The 18894-nt window shown below is 40.8% G+C and overlaps 2 protein-coding genes and 1 pseudogene across 5 annotated transcripts; 1 reads left to right on the top strand and 2 right to left on the bottom strand.

Moving 5' to 3' along the window:
- Nucleotides 1-1367: 1367 nt before the first annotated feature.
- LOC121797398 (beta-carotene hydroxylase 2, chloroplastic-like) lies at nt 1368-3238 on the bottom strand. Of its 3 annotated transcripts, none has more exons than XM_042196149.1 (7): nt 2771-3238; nt 2642-2701; nt 2498-2569; nt 2242-2376; nt 2029-2154; nt 1885-1941; nt 1368-1811 (listed from the first exon to the last, which is right to left on the bottom strand). In XM_042196149.1, exons 1-7 carry the CDS (start codon nt 3137-3139, stop codon nt 1731-1733), a joined length of 900 nt encoding a protein of 299 aa, XP_042052083.1. In that variant the 5' UTR covers nt 3140-3238; the 3' UTR covers nt 1368-1730. The 3 variants fall into 3 exon arrangements, with proteins under 3 accessions (XP_042052083.1, XP_042052084.1, XP_042052085.1); XM_042196150.1 differs by having other exon boundaries at nt 2065-2154; XM_042196151.1 differs by having other exon boundaries at nt 2083-2154.
- Nucleotides 3239-7125: 3887 nt separating this feature from the next.
- LOC121794673 (putative late blight resistance protein homolog R1B-17) lies at nt 7126-11363 on the top strand. 2 transcript variants are annotated; one of them, XM_042192948.1, is made up of 3 exons: nt 7126-9777; nt 9995-10065; nt 10175-11363. In XM_042192948.1, the coding sequence occupies exons 1-2, from the start codon at nt 7273-7275 to the stop codon at nt 10004-10006; spliced, it is 2517 nt and encodes an 838-aa protein (XP_042048882.1). In that variant the 5' UTR covers nt 7126-7272; the 3' UTR covers nt 10007-10065; nt 10175-11363. The 2 variants fall into 2 exon arrangements, with proteins under 2 accessions (XP_042048882.1, XP_042048881.1); XM_042192947.1 differs by having other exon boundaries at nt 7126-9783.
- Nucleotides 11364-12975: 1612 nt separating this feature from the next.
- Nucleotides 12976-16755, bottom strand: LOC121796502 (annotated as a pseudogene).
- Between the last annotated feature and the right edge of the window lie 2139 nt (nt 16756-18894).

Here is an 18894-nt window from a genome sequence, read left to right as displayed (position 1 = left end):
TTATTCAAACCATACTGCCAGAATGAAAGCCCTACATGCCGTGGCCATCCACATATTATGATTATAGGACACGTTTCATCATCTTGGATACATATACCAAACTTAGATGTTAATTTTCTACAATTATCATCCAAGTAAGTTGATCTCCATACGTAATTTAATTTTCTCAAATTGGATAAAAACTAGAGTTAGAGAACTAAGTAAATTTATTCACGGAATGTATCTATCAGTATTGGCAGATTCTCATTTCTTTCCATTTCCATACCAATGAAATTGACTAGTCAGTTTAAGGCCAAATTTTAGTTGCGTGGTATTATTTGAGTCGTGAAAAAAATATATATATCACACTAAAATTTACGACATATATAATACTAAGTGCAGTGTTATATTGCTAACTCAATACTTAATTACTAATTATAATTAAATAATAGCTATTAGATATTCAAATCAAAGGCCTAGATTTGAATGTCAATACAATCAACAAAAAAACGACAATAAAGGTATTATTGAGGTCAATTTAAAACAAATTAGTTGTAACGAACTTTTGAAAAATATCTCATCACTTTAAAATGCATATAACTTTCTCGATTTAAATTATTTTTTTGCACAACATATATCAAATTAAAGATAATTTCATAAGGATTCTAACGAGATCTCACTTGCATATGTTCCGATATAAAAATTTGAATTTTTTTAAAAAATTTTCATAAATTTCGTTAACAGCTTTATATCATTACACATCATATAATATGTCAATACAATGCTTGTACAGTGTCAATATGAAATTGTATTGACATTGTCATGTCTTTGTGTTGACGTATTTCATACATTGTATTGACATTGTATTTCTAAACCCTAAATTTAATAGTTGTTATTATCTTTTTAATATTAAAAAATGAAAAATGAAATTACAAATAACAAATGGCAAATTGTAGACCATAAGATTTCTAAAATCCTATGGTCTTAAATTAGTTGTAGTTGACAATTAAATGATGAGTTAGCAATTGATGACTTCCCCATAATACAATGTGTTATTTTTTGTCCTTTTTCATTGTGTAGGATCTTGGCCACATATCCTGATGAACGAAGAAGATTGAATTCACTTTTTTTAAAAAAAATTAGACGGTAGACGGATGATATTATTGTACTCATTAGTAATACAAACTACAAAATGCAATTAAAGATAGTAGTACAACTTTATAAAGTTTTGACCCTTGCCCCTGTGTAAACTTGAGTAAGAAGTTGTTAGTGTCAAATTTAATTTGACACGTGTTTCTTTGTGGATATGTAATTTGCACTGAGCCACATTCTTTTATGCTTTTCATGAGTCAACTATACGTGGAGAAGGGAACCACTCAAAAAATGGATTTAAACTCCAAAACAAAGGTAGTATAGTAGTAGTACTTTTGAGAAGAGGACAAGTGATACATGGGATGAATTAATGAAGTTCATAAGGAAAAAAAAACCAAGTGGCACATGGAGACGACAATCCCATGTAAGTAAAATGCTTGGAACCATTGCCAGAAAACACAAGGCCAAAATTGCCAGCTACTCTTTCGAAACACGTCGATTCTTCCTCCATTTTTTTTTTTGAAATCTATGTGCACTTTCACGATATTAATCCTAGAAAACTATCACAACACGCAATACTATGAAGTAAAAAAAATCATTCATTTCATTTGCAGCAAAAATATGCGGACTTCTTCTCTACAAAGAAGAAAAAGAATCATTCATCTGGATTTCTTGGACAGTTTGATTCTTCTATTAATTTCTTCCTCCAACTCTGGTAGCCCTCCTACCTCTTCAAGTTCCTGCAGGAACGACCTCAATCAGACAACTGAATCCAACAACTTAAAACGTATTACTAATAAACATAATTACTACCTTAGGTCCGAGGAAGAGCCCATATGGAACGCCGTTGAACTTGTCGGTGTGATGAAGCTGCATTTCAAAACATCAAAATCAATCCATTATTTTCAATTACAAATGAGTTTGTATGTGTGTGCGATCATTTTCCTATATACTAACTTGGTGAGCCGAAGCCACTTTTCTAAAATAGGGGACCTCGGCTATGGGCCCCACCGGGAATCTACGGTGCACAAGGCCATCGTGGACGAACATGTAGGCGATGCCGAATACCGTGATTCCTATGCCCTGCATCAATCAAATATACTCAACATTACTAAATAGGAGTACTAATTAAGTTGAAAATGGTGGCGAGGATAGGAGTAGGACACTCACTGCGCCGAAGCAGAGGCCGGGAATGAGGCCTGTGTGGAAGAAACCATATGAGAGAAGTGCAATGGCCGGAACTGCGTTAACTATCGCAAAAACGTCGTTAAGCTCGAACGGTCCCTCTCTTGGTTTATGATGCGACTGTCAGAATCAAATCTCCATAGATTAATCATCGTGGCTCAACATATAATAAAAGGCACTTTCGTAAGGTAGATAACTCATCTATCTTAGAATTACGATGGAAGTATACCATACTACGAACCTCGTGCATATGCCATAACGAAGCGTGCCAAAGTGCTTTGTGTGCCCATCTAGCCCAGAACTCCATTCCCATCTGCACACAAATTCATTCAAACACAAGGAAATGCAAATAAATAGTTTAATTTTAGTGAATCAATCAACTTACAGCCGCGCCAACGGAGAGAGCAAATGTACCAAACATTTCTGTATAAGGTATCTCTCCACCCTGCGCCACAAATTGCTCACATCAAATTGAGATGAGAAAAAAAGAGATGTAACTAACTAACTAACTAACCTCCATGTGCCAAGCGAATCTGTAATAAACAGCTACGATAGCCATGGAAGTAATCCCGAAGCTCGACATTACAGCCGCCATCAAATACGTAAACCGCTCCGATTTCTTCTCCGCCACCTTCTCCGCCACGCTCTCCGCCAGTAAAATCGCCATCTCAACTCCACCGCTCTCATCTTCTGGTTCTAGACTTCCCCTCAATTTCTCATCCTCGAGTACGAAACAAACCGTGAGATTAGGCCTCCTAAAAATCCCGTGAATTCTATGGAGAGATGGGGGAATCTGTAGAGCTGGCCTGGGGCCGAGAAAGGGACTGTGCCTGGAGCGGAGGATGGGTCGTGAAGTGGCGGAGAAGGAAATCCCGGCCGCCATAGAAGGTGGCTGAGGTGGATTTTGGAGGAGGGTTTGGGTAGTACGTGGTGGTGGTGAGTTTTTAAAGGGGAGAGCGAGAGACGACGAGTGGGTGGAGGGATGTAGACCACCATGTGTTTGTTTTCCGTGAATTTCAATATATTATTAGAGCACCCGCAATGGGGCGCCCGATGCGTGCCATCGTCCTCGGGAGCGCCCGATGGCACGCCCTATGCCCACGCCCTAAGCTTCGGGCGCGGAAGAAGCGCGGACGATGGCCTATCGTCCGCGCCATCGGGCACCATTGTGGTCTCCGCGGACGATAGCACGAGTTTTTTATTTTTATTTTTATTTTTAAATACTAAATTCGAAAAATTTGTATAAATACCCCCTACCTCGGCTTCATTTGTAATATTTCAATTCACGATTCCACTCTCGAAACTCACATTTTCATTACTACGAAATGGATTCAAGTCCCAATAGTCCGATGTTTAGTGGTGATGTGCGTTGGCCGGGTACAGAACCCGACGAATATCGGTTGTTCGACGCCAACATGCAGTACTATCCCGAATTCAGTAAGGAATCGTATGGTTTGTCTGACATGGAGCCGTCTCCAAACCGCCCCCTCCCGCCGCACCGCCGCAGCCGCCACCCCTTAAGTCGCTGCCGCCCCCGCCAAAAAGAAGATGATCCGGCACCGCGCGTACAAGTTGCCACCTCCGGCAACGAATGAAGAGTACGCCCCCGGCCGTACAAACTACCAGCCGGATGAAACCCTCGTCTTGGCGAGGTGTTGGGTGGATATATCGGAGGACCCGATATTCGCCAACAACCAGAAGCAGCTCGCGTACTGGGAGCGCATCGCCGAGCGCGTACAAGCGCCAACGGGAGCAGCTCCGCAAGCACTGGGATCAGGTGAAGAAGCAAGTCAACCTGTTCGCGTCGGAGTACGAGAAGTGCGCGAGGGAGCAGGGGAGCAGCAAGAGCTTAAGCGACGTGCGCGATAGAGCGCTGTTGTCGTACCAGTCCATGTACTGCGACTTCAAGCATTTGGGCATCTGGGTGCTCTTGAGGGACAAACAGAAGTTCCAAGGCGGGATTCTGCACACCAGTGCGACAATGAGGACGAAGACCACCGCCGCTGGTGGTTACACGAGCAGCGAAAGCGGAACTCGTCCGGTGGACCTCAACCGGACGTACACGGAGGAGGAGAGTTCCGACACACCGATGTCCTCTCGGCGTCCCATAGGCGTCAAGACTGCGAAGAATAAGGGGAAGGCGACGGCGACATCATCCTCGACCGCCGCCACCCCCTTGCCGCTCCCGCTCCCGACCCCGACAGTCGCCGCGTATGTGGGGTTGGCAAGAGCCTCGATGGCGCGGACGTTGTTGCAGACGCACAAGGCATTCGAGAAGTGTACGGACCCCGCCAAAGCCGAATACCTCCAGGGGTTGATCGATGAGCTGCTCCGGGAGTTGGGAATTGCGTAGATTAGCCAACTTGAATCGTATAACTTTTGTTAATCAATGCAGTCTTCGCCGGTTTTTAGCTACTCGTTGTGGTTTTTAATTAGTTTGTATTATATATTTGAAAACATTTAAATTAATTAACTAAATAATAGTAAAACATATAGGGGCGCTTTAAGACGCGTCTTAGGGCGCCCCACTGCAGGTGGGAGGGTAAGAGGATAAAAATGATAACGTGGCGATGCATAGGGCGCCCCATTGCTACCTCTTTTTGCGGCCTTCTTTCTCTCCAAAAATATTCAAATTGCCACTCGCTGACAACTATGCTGGTCATGAAGTTGTAACTGATAAGATGCGATGGTCCCCTTTGTCTAATTATGATTATTAATGGGTCGATTCAATTATAATCAAAGTAATTAAATAAAAATTTTAGTTATCAGTTTATCGTTAACATTCTACATTAACCATCACTTATCCTTTATCTCAACAATATATATAACGGAATAATTTGTAACCAAAAAAATCAGAGTTAATTAACACAGATTTCAAATTAATATGTACTCCTATATGAGTATTAATTCTATCATCAATTATTTGAAATACTTATTTATTTGGAGTATGATACGAGCATTAGAGCATCCACATCCATGCTCTTAGGGCTTGGACTCACATTTATTCATTTTTTACTCTCTGTTCTTCTGTAAGAGCATGCTCAAGAGTTCCACATTCTATTATTCAATTTAAATAAAAATATTTTCACAACATTAAAATGCGTTAAAAATACTTGAAATACTATTACAAATTACTAAAAAATTAAAAATTACATAATTAAAACCCTAAAAATTAAAAATTACATAATTAAAACCCTAAAAATTAAAAATTACATAATTAAATCCTAAACAATACATCCATAGAAATTTAAAGAAGACTAGCCCGACGGCGGTATCCCCAATTGAGCTCAGAGAGTTGGTGGGGGTGGAGGCGGCACAAAGGGAGCGGGAGGTCGCGATGCGACGACGGTTGGCTGTCGCCTGTTTCCTTCCTTGCGGCCGGCGTTGGGAACTGCTTGGGCCGGCGTCGGGGGCTACCCAAGTGAGCTCCGACAAGCTGGCTAGCCACCTCATCCTCGCCGGCCTTGGATAGGGATACCGACCTATACCGTTTGCTGGAGGAGGATGCGACGCCTCCCCTATACTTCGGATGAGTACGCACCTCCTGCCAAGCGTCGAGATACTTGAATGGTTTGTACTGAATTGAATGGTAGGTCGACATGGCGGCCGTGATGATGTCAACCTCGCTCGTGCCGCTCCCTGCTGACCGTTGTTCCTGGAGGTAATACACCTGGAACTTTTGGATTTCATCGTTGGCTCTCATTGAGCTCGATGGTTTCATCCGGTCGGTTGGCATTGTACCAGCGAGAGACCCGCCACCAAAACCTGTCCCCGGTTTGGTTCGTGCCAGTTTCCGCATCTTCGGAGATTTCCATGTAGGCTTTGAATAACTTCTGCATCTCCCCCCCCCCCCCCCCGGAGTGTACGGGGTGCGGACGTTGGTGTCACCTCCGGTACTGCCACGAGTACGAACACGGACACTACAAGGACGAGGAGGAGCGTCGGAACCGCCCTCCGGTGGCGTCGAGACGCTCCCTCCCGTGGCAGTTTCGGGAGCCCACCCGTACCTCTCGGCATCTGGCTCGTTCACCGGGTAAGGTCGGTAGCCACCCGGAATATGCGAACCTTGGGTTTGAGGAGGGGGCGAGAAATCCGTTTCCGGATTAGGGAATGGAGAGGAGCTTAACCATTCGTAGTTCCATCCGAGGGAGTCGGAGGGGTGATCGTCGGAGCCGGACATTTTATGTAAGAGTGAAAGAGTGGGAATTTAGATGAGAATTGATGAGAGAATTTTTTAGAATTGATGAGAGAAGTATTTTGTGTAGGGTGGTGTAAAATTTTGTGTGAAAATGGATGTATTTATAGATGAAAATGTGGGATAAAAATAATTAAAAATAAATTAAAAGTGGAGAAAAAATGGATATATTCTATTGGGAAGTGGGAAAATATTTTTTTTTAATTTAAAATGGATTTTTAGTTATTAGAATTATAAATAAGAGTTATTGTAATCATTTGAGAAATCAATCAAAAATTTCAATATTATAGTTCATTCTCTTCTCTAAAGTGAGAAAACCGTCTTACTTGATGGGCGAGTCGGGCACTCGCCCGCGACAGATATTTATGGATGGCCGATCTACGGACGCCGACCCGATAGGAGGTTTATCCTATTCAAGATAAAGATGGATTAGTCTTCTGGAAAACATCATAATATCCAACACAGAAGCTGTTTGAGTTCTGTGAGATATGGTTGGGTTGGCATTCATGTTGTGATAAGCTACAAGGTTGATTGTTTAAATAAAAGAAATTGGATTTTACTTAGTATTTTATATTAACAAGCTCTACTGTTTTGAAGATCTACAACTTTTTTTTAGGTCTTGTATCATTGTTATATTCTTATCGCTGTCGTATATTCTACTATGAAGAAAAGAGTAAGTACAGTAGTATACTAGTAGAATAAAAATAGGAGAAAAAAGCCCTAAAATAAGGTCTTAAATCTGGAATTTAGCTAAGATCTCAACAGCCAACACCCAGCCCTGTTTTGTTCTTCATTTTCACATCATCTGTCTCCTAATTCTCATGGCATACGCTGCTGTTGCTTCACTTTCACACACCATAGATATCTTCCTCAACTATCATCAACATTCCATTTCCCCTCAACTGAAAGGCGCAATCACATCCCTTCGTAAACACACTGTTTTCTTGCAAACGTTTTTCGACGAATTTCCAGACAAAACTGACCTCTGGGAAGAAATCATCAGTGAGGCTACATATATGGCAGAAAGGATTATCGAGCTTCAGTTGTCCGATTCATTGCTGGAATCGACTGTTGGGTCGTCTAGATCTAAGCCTGAACAGGGGAAATATCAGCTCCCTTACGGTTTTGAGGAGGTGAAGAGAGTATCAAAGGAAATCGAGTCGATCGTTGGAGAATTGAAGGGCACAAAAACCATGGATGGTCCCGATGACGAGTTGATCGAAATAATTTCTCGACTTCGTCAAGGACATGAAGAGCCGCTAAGAACTATCGCAATTTATGGAGAGGAAGGCGTGGGCAAAACTACTCTGGCAAGAAATGCTTACAATGATCCATTAATCATGGAGCATTTTGACATCCGTGCTTGGGCCACAGTATCCAGTGAATATGATCGACCACAATTGATTCGAAACCTTCTGCGTTCCATGAAAGTCGATTTTTCATCAAATACAGAGAACAAGAATGGACTGGTTCGGACTTTGTTTGATAAATTAAAGGGGAGGAGGTATCTTATTGTGCTTGATGGTTTTAGCAATTTCGAGAGGCTAAACCTTAATATGTTTCCTAGTGAAAATAATGGAAGTCGAATAATCTTAACCACAAGATCTCATGTATCCATGAAGATGGTTGATCATTTTCATAAGGTGGGTTTTATGGGTGAGGATAATGCTTGGAATGTGATAAGGGAAAACATATTCAAAGGAGATCCTTGTCCTTCTCAATTGGTGTCTGCTGGAAAGATGATTGCCAGAAGCTGCAGATGGGTTCCAAACTGTATTGAGGTGGTTTCTGGAATACTTGCTGCTGCTGATCAGACTGAAGCTGCGTGGGAAGATATTTCAGAAAACATCAAATTTGCTGCTTCTGATTATGGTAACAGACAATCTCGTATACTCTCCCTAGCTTATACATACTTGCCTCATCATTTGAGGCCGTGCTTCTTATATCTGGGAATCTATCACAATATAAATGTCTCCAAACTTGTAAAAATATGGGTTGCTGAGGGTTTTCTTAATGAAAGTGAAGGTAAAAGTTTTGAAGAGACAGGAGAAGAGTATGTGGAAGATCTTGTAAGAAGAAATCTAGTTTTGGTGACAAAGAGGAAGTCTAATGGCAGAGTTAAGAGAATCGAATCAGATATTCGCTTGTTTTATGTGTGCCTAAACCAAGGCCATGTAGATAGTTTCATTCATCATATTAACAGTTTTGATAAGCAAGCCATGCCCATGGAACTTAAGTCGTGCCGCCGCAGTATTTATTTTGATCGCCCTGAGGGCTATGATTTCCTTGAAGGTGTGTATGGCTCTACTATCCGAACTTTAGTGTTACGCCTAGGCATGTCAAACCATCAACGAGGGTTTAGATTGTCGATAGAAAATGCTAGTCTGCTGAGAATATTGGATTTGTCAAATGATTACAACTATGATTTGTCAAATGCTTACTACTTTGATTTGCCAGAGGAGGTCTTTGAGCTATTTCATCTCAGATATCTTGCTTTCCACAGTGGGTTCAGTATTTCGGAAGCCATATCAAACCTTGAGAATCTTCAAACCTTAATCATTCATCCAAGGGATAGTGACTGTATCTTTACCAATTTGCCAGAGGGGATTTGGAGGATGCCCCAGCTAAGGCATCTTCGTGTGTTTCGTTTTGAGTTACCCAGTTCACTAGGAGCTCTTGAAGATCTGCAAACGCTTTCTAGAGTAGTAGATTTTACATGTTCAAGAGAGCACCTCAAAATGATCCCAAACTTGAAAAAACTGGCTCTTTTCTATACCAACATGTCGAGAGATTATGAGCTCAACAATCTTATATATTTGGAGAAACTTGAAGCTCTCAAGATAGAGGTGGATTGTTCTTTTGTGGGAAAACATAATATGAGATGTGTTCTTCCTCCAAAACTGAGAAGTTTGAATTTGTGTGGTCTGCAACTTCCATGGGGGGATATGAAAATTGTTGCTTCTTTGCCTAATCTTCAAGTGCTTAAACTAAGAAAGCTGGCTTGCATTGGCAAGACATGGGAAATAAGTGAAAGAGGATTCGGTAAGCTCACCTATTTGCTGATTCAGGAATCCAATCTTGAGCATTGGATAATGGAACCAAGTCACTTCCCAAGACTCAAGTCCCTAGTGCTTCATCACTGTCGGCATCTAAACAATGTCCCCTATGATATGGGAAAAATTCCTACACTTGAATGTATCGAGTTGGATGACGACTCTTTACTTCACTCGGCCAAGTGGATTCGAGAACATAGACGAAGTTTGGGATACAATCCCCTCTCTGTTTATTATAAGGATCGGTTTGGTTTACGGGAAGTGACATCAGAGGTCGGGGTAATTACATAACTCGGACAACATGTTTCACATTTGTCTTATGTTGGTATTAAAAGTTTGAAATTTACATAAATCATACAGAAAATTTGAATTTTTTGTATAATTTATGCAAACTTCAAACATTTTTTATGAATTGTGTAATTAACCCTATGGTCTATGGAGTCACATGTGTTTGATAGTCATGTTACTTTATATGTGCGGCTCGTATTAGATAAGGAAATAAGGGGACTGCTTTGGCCTGGCCGGAAATTCTATTTACTTCGCGATATAGAACCGGAAGAGGTAAGATGCGATATTATGGTATCAAACTCAATTTTCCAATTATATCCCTCAGTTTTCTCAGTTCTCAATTCTCATTACGCTATAACCTCTTCTCTCCACAAAAATTCAGAGAAGCTGTGAGGTGAAAGTTCTCCCATCCCACTTGAAGTTGTTGATCGCCTCTACCTCTCAGCCCCGACACGTCGGAAAAATTTGGAGTACGCGCATCTGACAGAGACCGTCGTCGTGTGGAGTTGCAACATAAGTATTGTTGGTTTCCCTTACGAAATCAAATCGATTGGCGAATGGTTGCCAAAATATTAGCTTCTGCGCGAAAAAATGCATTCCATTTTGATTTGTGACTTCACATGAACTCTTTGTCGGGTATAAGTGGGTTTAGGGTCAGCGCATTTGGGTGATTGTATTTATTTGCTTCGTGCATTCGTTTGGCACGTTAACCTAAAAACTGGGTGATTGTGTGAATTTGCTTGGTGTTTGTTTGGTTTCTGATGCATGCACCTAATAAAAAATAACAACCATGCATCATCATGCATGTGTGCATGGACCGTGCGCATAAGAAGTAGAGAATAAGCTGTCAAACAAGGCGGAGAAGGTATTGCGCCGCGCGGTATATGAAGTATGAGCAAAGAGAGAGAGTATTTAATGTAGTAAATGTTCATTGAGATTCCCGGATTCTCTTTGAAGTTTGAGCGAGCGACTTTTATTGCAATTCCTCTGTTACATCCATAATACATTGTTTTCCTTTTCTTAAATTGAGTGTTTGTTTAAGAACTACAACAGTTTCTCTGATTGTTTAATGGAATTTCTGACAGCACATGATGTAAAGCCATACTGAGGATTTGTGATAAGTTGATGTTTGGTTCTTGGCATTTTATGTTGTTTGGTGCACTAAAATTCAGTGTTTAGTTTGTTGAACCTGTTATATCAGCTGAATTTTTGTTGCCTGGATATCAAGGTGCAGCGTCAATCTGTTTGGACAAATACCTGAGAGCAACAAGCTCCGGTGGGGGTAACGCCTTCAACATCAACCGGCTGTTACGCGTGTGTGGGGTATTTAGTGGAGAAGGCGCACAAAGAGAAGAATAGTGCCACGAATTTGGGATTGAAAGCTGGAAGGATAATTGGAACAAAAATATTTTGATTAGGCATAATTACACTATTTTCTGTTTCTATGTTTTAATGGCATTTGGTATCGAAGATTGAAAACCAAACTATTTTCTGTTTCTATGTTTTCATATCTTTGTCTTATACAGACAGCATTTATCCCCGTATAAGTTTTAACTATTTGTTGTTTTAAAGCTTTACATTTAGATTAAGTTTTGTTTCTGCAACACAATACTAAAATATCACGAAAGAGATCAATATGATCTGAGTGAGATATTCATTAATGCCGAAGCAATGATTATGTGAGGGAAAAGAACAAACAAGCTAGTTAGGCCATCCACAACGCTGTTCCTATACCGTTCCTAAACCGTTCCTTAAACCACTATTTGAGGGCCCCACTGTACTTTTTTACTCCATTCCTTAACTAAGGAACGGAACCTGCAACCCTCGTTCCTTAACCGTTCCTTAACCGTTCCTTAAATTACTATTCATTCAATTTCATTTTTTTTTAATTTCAACTCAATTCAATTAAAAAAACAAACACATTTTATTAAAAAACACACAACATTAAAACAAAGTTACAACTTAAACTTAAAAAAATAAAAAGCACACAATTAAAATCATAAAAAAATAAAAGTACACAATTTTAATAATTTCATCCGCCAAAGTTTGCCCAAATGTGCTCAATTAGATCATGTTGGAGTTGGGTGTGGGCGCTAGAGTCGCGTGTCCTTGCACGAATAGATAACCGTTCTTGTATAGACGGATGCGCTCCACTTCGAGGCGGACTACTTGCGGTTGAGCTTCCGGGGGATTCGGGGTCGAACCAATTTCCCGCCTCGGGTCCTTCGTCTTGGACAATCATGTTGTGCAAGATTATGCACGTATACATGATGTCGACCATGTTCTCCATGAACCACGTACGAGCCGGGGCTTTGATGATGTTGAAGCGCGCTTGGAGAACCCCGAACGCCCTCTCCACATCCTTGCGAGCAGCCTCCTGCTTCTGCGCAAAAAGAGCCTGCTTTGGGTTCGCAGACCCACTGCACGTCTTCACGAAGGTAGGCCACTTCGGGTAGATGCCAAACCGGGTTATCGCAGAAGTAGTCGCGTACTAACCTTGCGGCGGCTTCCTCCCGGTTACGATGGATGTACGTACGGGAGCGACGTTGGGGCGGAGCGGCTTCTTCCGCCTCCCGTCGTCGATCTTCTTCAAGTGATTGTTCCAATATTTGACGCATTTGTTCATAAGGATCCATTAGTTTGATTAAATTTGGGAAAGGAAAATAGAGTTGATTTGAGATGAAAATTGGGGTGGAAATAGAGAGAAATAGATGTGTGTTTGTGATTGAAATGAGTATGAAATAGGAGTATTTATAGAGTAAATAAATAAAAAAAAAAAAACAAACGGCTATAAAATTAACGGTCTCATTACCGTTAATAAAAAAAAATTTTATTTTTTTTTTATTAAATTCGAATTTTTTTTTAAAAAAATGAATTATTGCGTCATCGGGACGAAGCCCACTCGCGGGGCAGCGAGTGGGCTTCACGCGTCGAATGGGAGTCCGCCACGTCGCCTCGGCGCGTGGCGGAACGTTTCGTTCCGCGTTCCGGAGGAACGAAACGCGGCACGGCATGGGAACGGTGGCGGCACGGAATGGCGACGGAACGCACGCTGCAACGCGTGCCGCCGCGAAACCGTTCCTCCGGAACGGCATAGGAACGGCGACGGCACCGCGTTGCGGATGCTCTTAGTACTCACACAAAAAGTAATATCCGAAAAAAAACAGAACATTGCATATATTATCATCCAAAGCCACCTGCACCTCGGCCAAACCCTGGTCATCCACCACCATCACCACCCTGCATTGCAATAACTACATGGTGTCAATGAAAATAAAATATAAAACGCTTCTCAAGGAAATTACCCAGACTCTGACAAGCAACAAGGCACAAATAAAATTTGTCTAGCCAAATATTCATAATATCACAACTAAAATAATTTTATCATACTTTATCGCATACTTGGTAGCACAGAATAAAATGTGAAATGAAAACTGAAGCAGAAGAAAAGGAGAAATATAAACAAAAAAATATAGATAGCGTTAGAAAGCCAATAGGCCTGTATATATATGTACAGAGAGAAATGAGGAAAACCATTGGCCATTGAGGTGGAGAAATAAATGATTTTGTTATATTTAAAAGAACCCTGAGGCCATCCACAACGCTGTTCCTATACCGTTCCTAAACCGTTCCTTAAACTACTATTTGAGGGCTCCACTGTACTTTTTTACTCCATTCCTTAACTAAGGAACGGAACCTGCAACCCTCGTTCCTTAACCGTTCCTTAACCGTTCCTTAAATTACTATTCATTCAATTTCATTTTTTTTTAATTTCAACTCAATTCAATTAAAAAAACAAACACATTTTATTAAAAAACACACAACATTAAAACAAAGTTACAACTTAAACTTAAAAAAATAAAAAGCACACAATTAAAATCATAAAAAAATAAAAGTACACAATTTTAATAATTTCATCCGCCAAAGTTTGCCCAAATGTGCTCAATTAGATCATGTTGGAGTTGGGTGTGGGCGCTAGAGTCGCGTGTCCTTGCAGGAATAGATAACCGTTCTTGTATAGACGGATGCGCTCCACTTCGAGGCGGACTACTTGCGGTTGAGCTTCCGGGGGATTCGGGGTCGAACCAATTTCCCGCCTCGGGTCCTTCGTCTTGGACAATCATGTTGTGCAAGATTATGCACGTATACATGATGTCGACCATGTTCTCCATGAACCACGTACGAGCCGGGGCTTTGATGATGTTGAAGCGCGCTTGGAGAACCCCGAACGCCCTCTCCACATCCTTGCGAGCAGCCTCCTGCTTCTGCGCAAAAAGAGCCTGCTTTGGGTTCGCAGACCCACTGCACGTCTTCACGAAGGTAGGCCACTTCGGGTAGATGCCATCGGTGAGATAGTACCCCATTTTATAAAGCCGATTGTTGGCGACGAAGTTGATGGCCGGCGCTTTACCATCCAAAACTTCGGTCAAGAGGTCGGACTGGTTGAGCACGTTTACGTCGTTGTTCGACCCGGGGACCCCGAAGTACGCGTGCCAGATCCAAAGGCGGTAGTCGGCAACGGCCTCGAGTATAACGGTTGGGTGGGTACCTTTGTGGCCGCTCGTGTAGGACCCCTTCCACGCCACCGGGCAATTCTTCCATTGCCAGTGCATGCAATCGACGCTGCCGAGCATCCCTGGGAATCCGTGCACTGTTTCGTGAAGGTCGAGAAGGAACTGACAATCGGCCATGCTTGGCCTCCGGAGAAATTCGTCGGTGAAGGCTGCCCGGACGCCTTTGCAGAATTTGAGCAAGCACATTCGCCCAGTGCTATCTCCGATGTGGAGGTATTCGTCGAACATGTCGGCCGTTTGTCCAGTCGCAAGCTGGCGGATTGCTGCAGTACATTTCTGCAGCGTCGTGTGGCTGGGACGTCCGACCGCGTCGAACCCTTCCTGGAAGAACTCTTCCCGGGCTGCCAAAGTATTCGCGATGTGGAGAAATAACGGTTTCCCCATGCGGAAACGGCGACGGAAGTACGTATCTCCCCAAACCGGGTTATCGCAGAAGTAGTCGCGTACTAACCTTGCGGCGGCTTCCTCCCGGTTACGATGGATGTACGTACGGGAGCGACGTTGGGGCGGAGCGGCTTCTTCCGCCTCCCGTCGTCGATCTTCTTCAAGTGATTGTTCCAATATTTGACGCATTTGTTCATAAGGATCCATTAGTTTGATTAAATTTGGGAGAAGGAAAATAGAGTTGATTTGAGATGAAAATTGGGGTGGAAATAGAGAGAAATAGATGTGTGTTTGTGATTGAAATGAGTATGAAATAGGAGTATTTATAGAGTAAATAAATAAATAATAAAAAAAAACCAAACGGCTATAAAATTAACGGTCTCATTTTTTTTTATTAAATTCGAAATTTTTTTTAAAAAAAATGAATTATTGCGTCATCGGGACGAAGCCCACTCGCGGGGCAGCGAGTGGGCTTCACGCGTCGAATGGGAGTCCGCCACGTCGCCTCGGCGCGTGGCGGAACGTTTCGTTCCGCGTTCCGGAGGAACGAAACGCGGCACGGCATGGGAACGGTGGCGGCACAGAATGGCGACGGAACGCACGCTGCAACGCGTGCCGCCGCGAAACCGTTCCTCCGGAACGGCATAGGAACGGCGACGGCACCGCGTTGCGGGTGCTCTGATATCTCAAAGACCAAACATTCCTGCAACACGTACGCTAGAATAGCACTACAAGTAGAATTCAGAGAAATAATATAACGTCTTAATAGAAGACATACTCCTTAAACAATTGAGAATTAAGCTGAATTACTAAAGATTGTTTAGGTAATTGATGAAAATACAAATACATGGAGTTTAGGTAATTGATGAAAATACAAATACATGGAGTCATATACTCATGATCTAACAAAACTTACCCTGAATGAAGGTTGAAAGTCAGCAGGAGCTCCACCTTTCTCCCCACCAAATTCACTGGCTGGCCCTCTTGGTCCACCACGGTAACCATCCCGATCACCAAAACGAGGTCTGTCACCATCAAATCTTGGAGGTCCACTGTATCATTAGATCAAAAGAATCAATAAACCATTAACAGTACAGAACAATAATTTTATCCTGAAATAACACAAAAACAAAGCATACATAGCACACTCAGATCCAAAATCAAGATGACCTAATAGCCTAGAAGCAGTTCATTTTCGTGTCGAGAGGAGGCATATTTGATGTTTGTAATCAATAAGACTTCTCGTAGGATTTTAAAAAATCACCATGAGCGAGAAACAAGATCATTAATTACAACCAACTACAGTAGAAATACAACAAGATATGAACATTACATTATGTAATGAACAAAAGACACCAGAAATCCAAATCTAACTACCAAATTACAAAGATTAAAATAAGCATAGACACTATAATCCCTGATAATGATACATAGACTCCAAGCACATATAACTAACACTCCAAACAGATTTTGATATGACAAGTTCATTTAAGCAAAACATGAGCTCCAAACAGTAATAGCGACAAAAGTGTATATTACCGAGGGCGGTCGCCAGGAGGTCCACCCATGGGTCGGCCGAGGGGCTTAGCCAACTTCTTGAGTGTGGCAGGGACGATCTTCGATGGAAGGTTGAGGCATGTTCGTAGGAACTCAATTCCATCGTTGGTGAGATATCAATAGTAGTGCATCCAGGCAAAGGTCTCACGCACGTACTCTTTCGACTTGAAGCTCTGCATAAGCTTAATCACCTGCAGATTCGGGACATCGATCTCGGGGTGCTTCGCTAAGTTATAGTCCTCCTTCGCATAGCAAACTCAGAGTGTAAACGAAATTTCAGTAAAAACCAAAATCAATATCTCTTAATCGCGCTTAAAACGTACAAACATAGTCCTAACCAAAAATAAATAGCCAAACCTTGGAAGAGGTACTTGGAGATCTCTCTCCTGTTCTTCTCAGAGATGATCTGCAGAAAAATCAAACTCAGAATTAGCAATGGTAAATCCATACATTAAACGACCAAGAAGAAACAGAAACGTGACATTACCATGATGTCGGCCGGTGGAGAAAGACGTCCGACTTTGATACTGAAACATAGATGATGAAAAACTACAACAGGATCGTAAACCCAGATATCAATAAGATTTTATATTTGTTTTTGGGCATTTTGCCCAATAGAAGCCCAAATATTTTACTACGGCTAGATCGATTATTTTTACTTTTTTTTTGGTAGAAAAAGCGGTATAGCACAAGAAAAAAACTAATGAATATAAGAAACACCTAACTTATCACATAAAAAGCCAAATTAAATATGTGGGGTGATTCTCCAGCACAGAAATGTCATTATGGACCATATAAGCATAATATGATAAAGTAATCAGCATCAAAGTTATCTTCCATATGCACATGCCGTAGTATGACTGAGTTAAAATCTTGAAGCATTTTGCGAATTCTTAACACTATAGCTCGACAATTAGTAGAGATTTCAAAGTGTCCCAAAATTATAGCAACAACCACATAACTATCTCTCTCTACTTCCAAAACTTGCATCCCCAATCTTCTAGCCAACAATAATCCATGAAAAATACATCAAACCTCAACAAGCAAAATGAATAATCCCCGATATTAGCTACAAATCCATGTCTCAAATTACGCATCATCTCTAATCAATTCTTTCCTACAGGCTACAGGCAAGACCAGATATCCGCATAGGGAAGCGTCCGTGTTAAATTTTAAATGGCTGGATTTTAAATTAGTTCGAGTTGATCGATTTCTTTTTAACCATAATTTTTATTCATTAATTACTTTGCCTTATAAATCACTAGTTGTCTTTTAATATATTTTAAAGATGATAATCAATTTTTAACTTTTTATGAATTCTATATAGTATGTTTTATTATGCTTAAATTTTGTATAAATGTTTTATATTTTGACTTTTTATATTGGTAATTTAATTAAACTTTTGAATTTTCGGTATGAAATTATATAGTCCTTATGTCTGCGAATAATAGTCACGTTTTTCCATTTTAGTTTATTCGCAAATAGGAGTTCTGGTTCACTTTTACATAAATGGTAATAGGGTCTCACCTTTCACTAACTCATCCACTTAGATTTTATTTAAAATGAATATATACAAGTCAGACTCTTATTTTTTTATCCATTTTTTTTCATTTCTTAAAATCAGTGCCAGAAGAAATGAAATTTTTAATGGCAGACCAAGGGAGTAGTTGACGCTTATTTTTCTGTAGGTTGACTCTCAACTGATTTGTGAGTTATGAATTTTCCATAAGTAACATCCATTATTTTTCCCATCTCAAAACTATTACTAGGCCTCGGGACAGCAGCGACATTCATTCATTTCTTAATCATCTAGTATATCATTAACTATTCATGTGTCATGCATTTAATTAATTAAATAGCATTTTATTAATAACATTTTATAAAAAAAATCCAAAAACTACATTACAAATTTCTAAAACTTAAAATTACCTGATTAAAATTACCTGATTAAAATTAGTACTGTACATAATTTAAAATCATAGGTACAAATAAATTATTCTTTCAGCAGCAGCAACTCGGATTTAGGTTTAAACGAGACATGAGACACTCAATTGTTTGGTAATATCTCACATGTTGTGACCACATCAATACGGAAAGTGTCAGTCATTATCAATGATTTAAAAACCGGACCGGACCGACCGGTCCAACCGCGAACCGATAGGCAATCCGGTCTGGTTAAGCCCTAAAAACTGCCACCAAGTTTAGCCGCAGCGAACCAGTGAAACCGACCGGCCGAACCGGTGATCGGAAACCAGTTTTTTCATTTTCAAAATTTGTTCCTGTAAGGACTCGGACCCAAGACCTCTCCTAAAAATATCAGCACCTCCTCCACTCCACCACAAGGCATTGATAGAATATAATGAACATTGATTATTTTTATACATACATGAAATTTTATACACCCAATTACCCAAACTAATAAAATAATTCATTTTAATTATATATTCTATAAATAATTTGTAATTATAATATATATATTAAATTATAATTATTACTCCCTCTGTCCCACAAGAATATGCACTCTTTCTTTTTTAGTTCGTCCCACAAAAATATGCACTTTCTAATTTTGGAAAGTTTTTTCTCTCTA

This window comes from Salvia splendens, chromosome 3, assembly GCF_004379255.2.
Source record: "Salvia splendens isolate huo1 chromosome 3, SspV2, whole genome shotgun sequence".
Lineage (NCBI taxonomy): Eukaryota > Viridiplantae > Streptophyta > Magnoliopsida > Lamiales > Lamiaceae > Salvia > Salvia splendens.
Note: the sequence above shows the minus strand (reverse complement) of the source record. Positions and strands in the feature narration are given on the sequence as shown.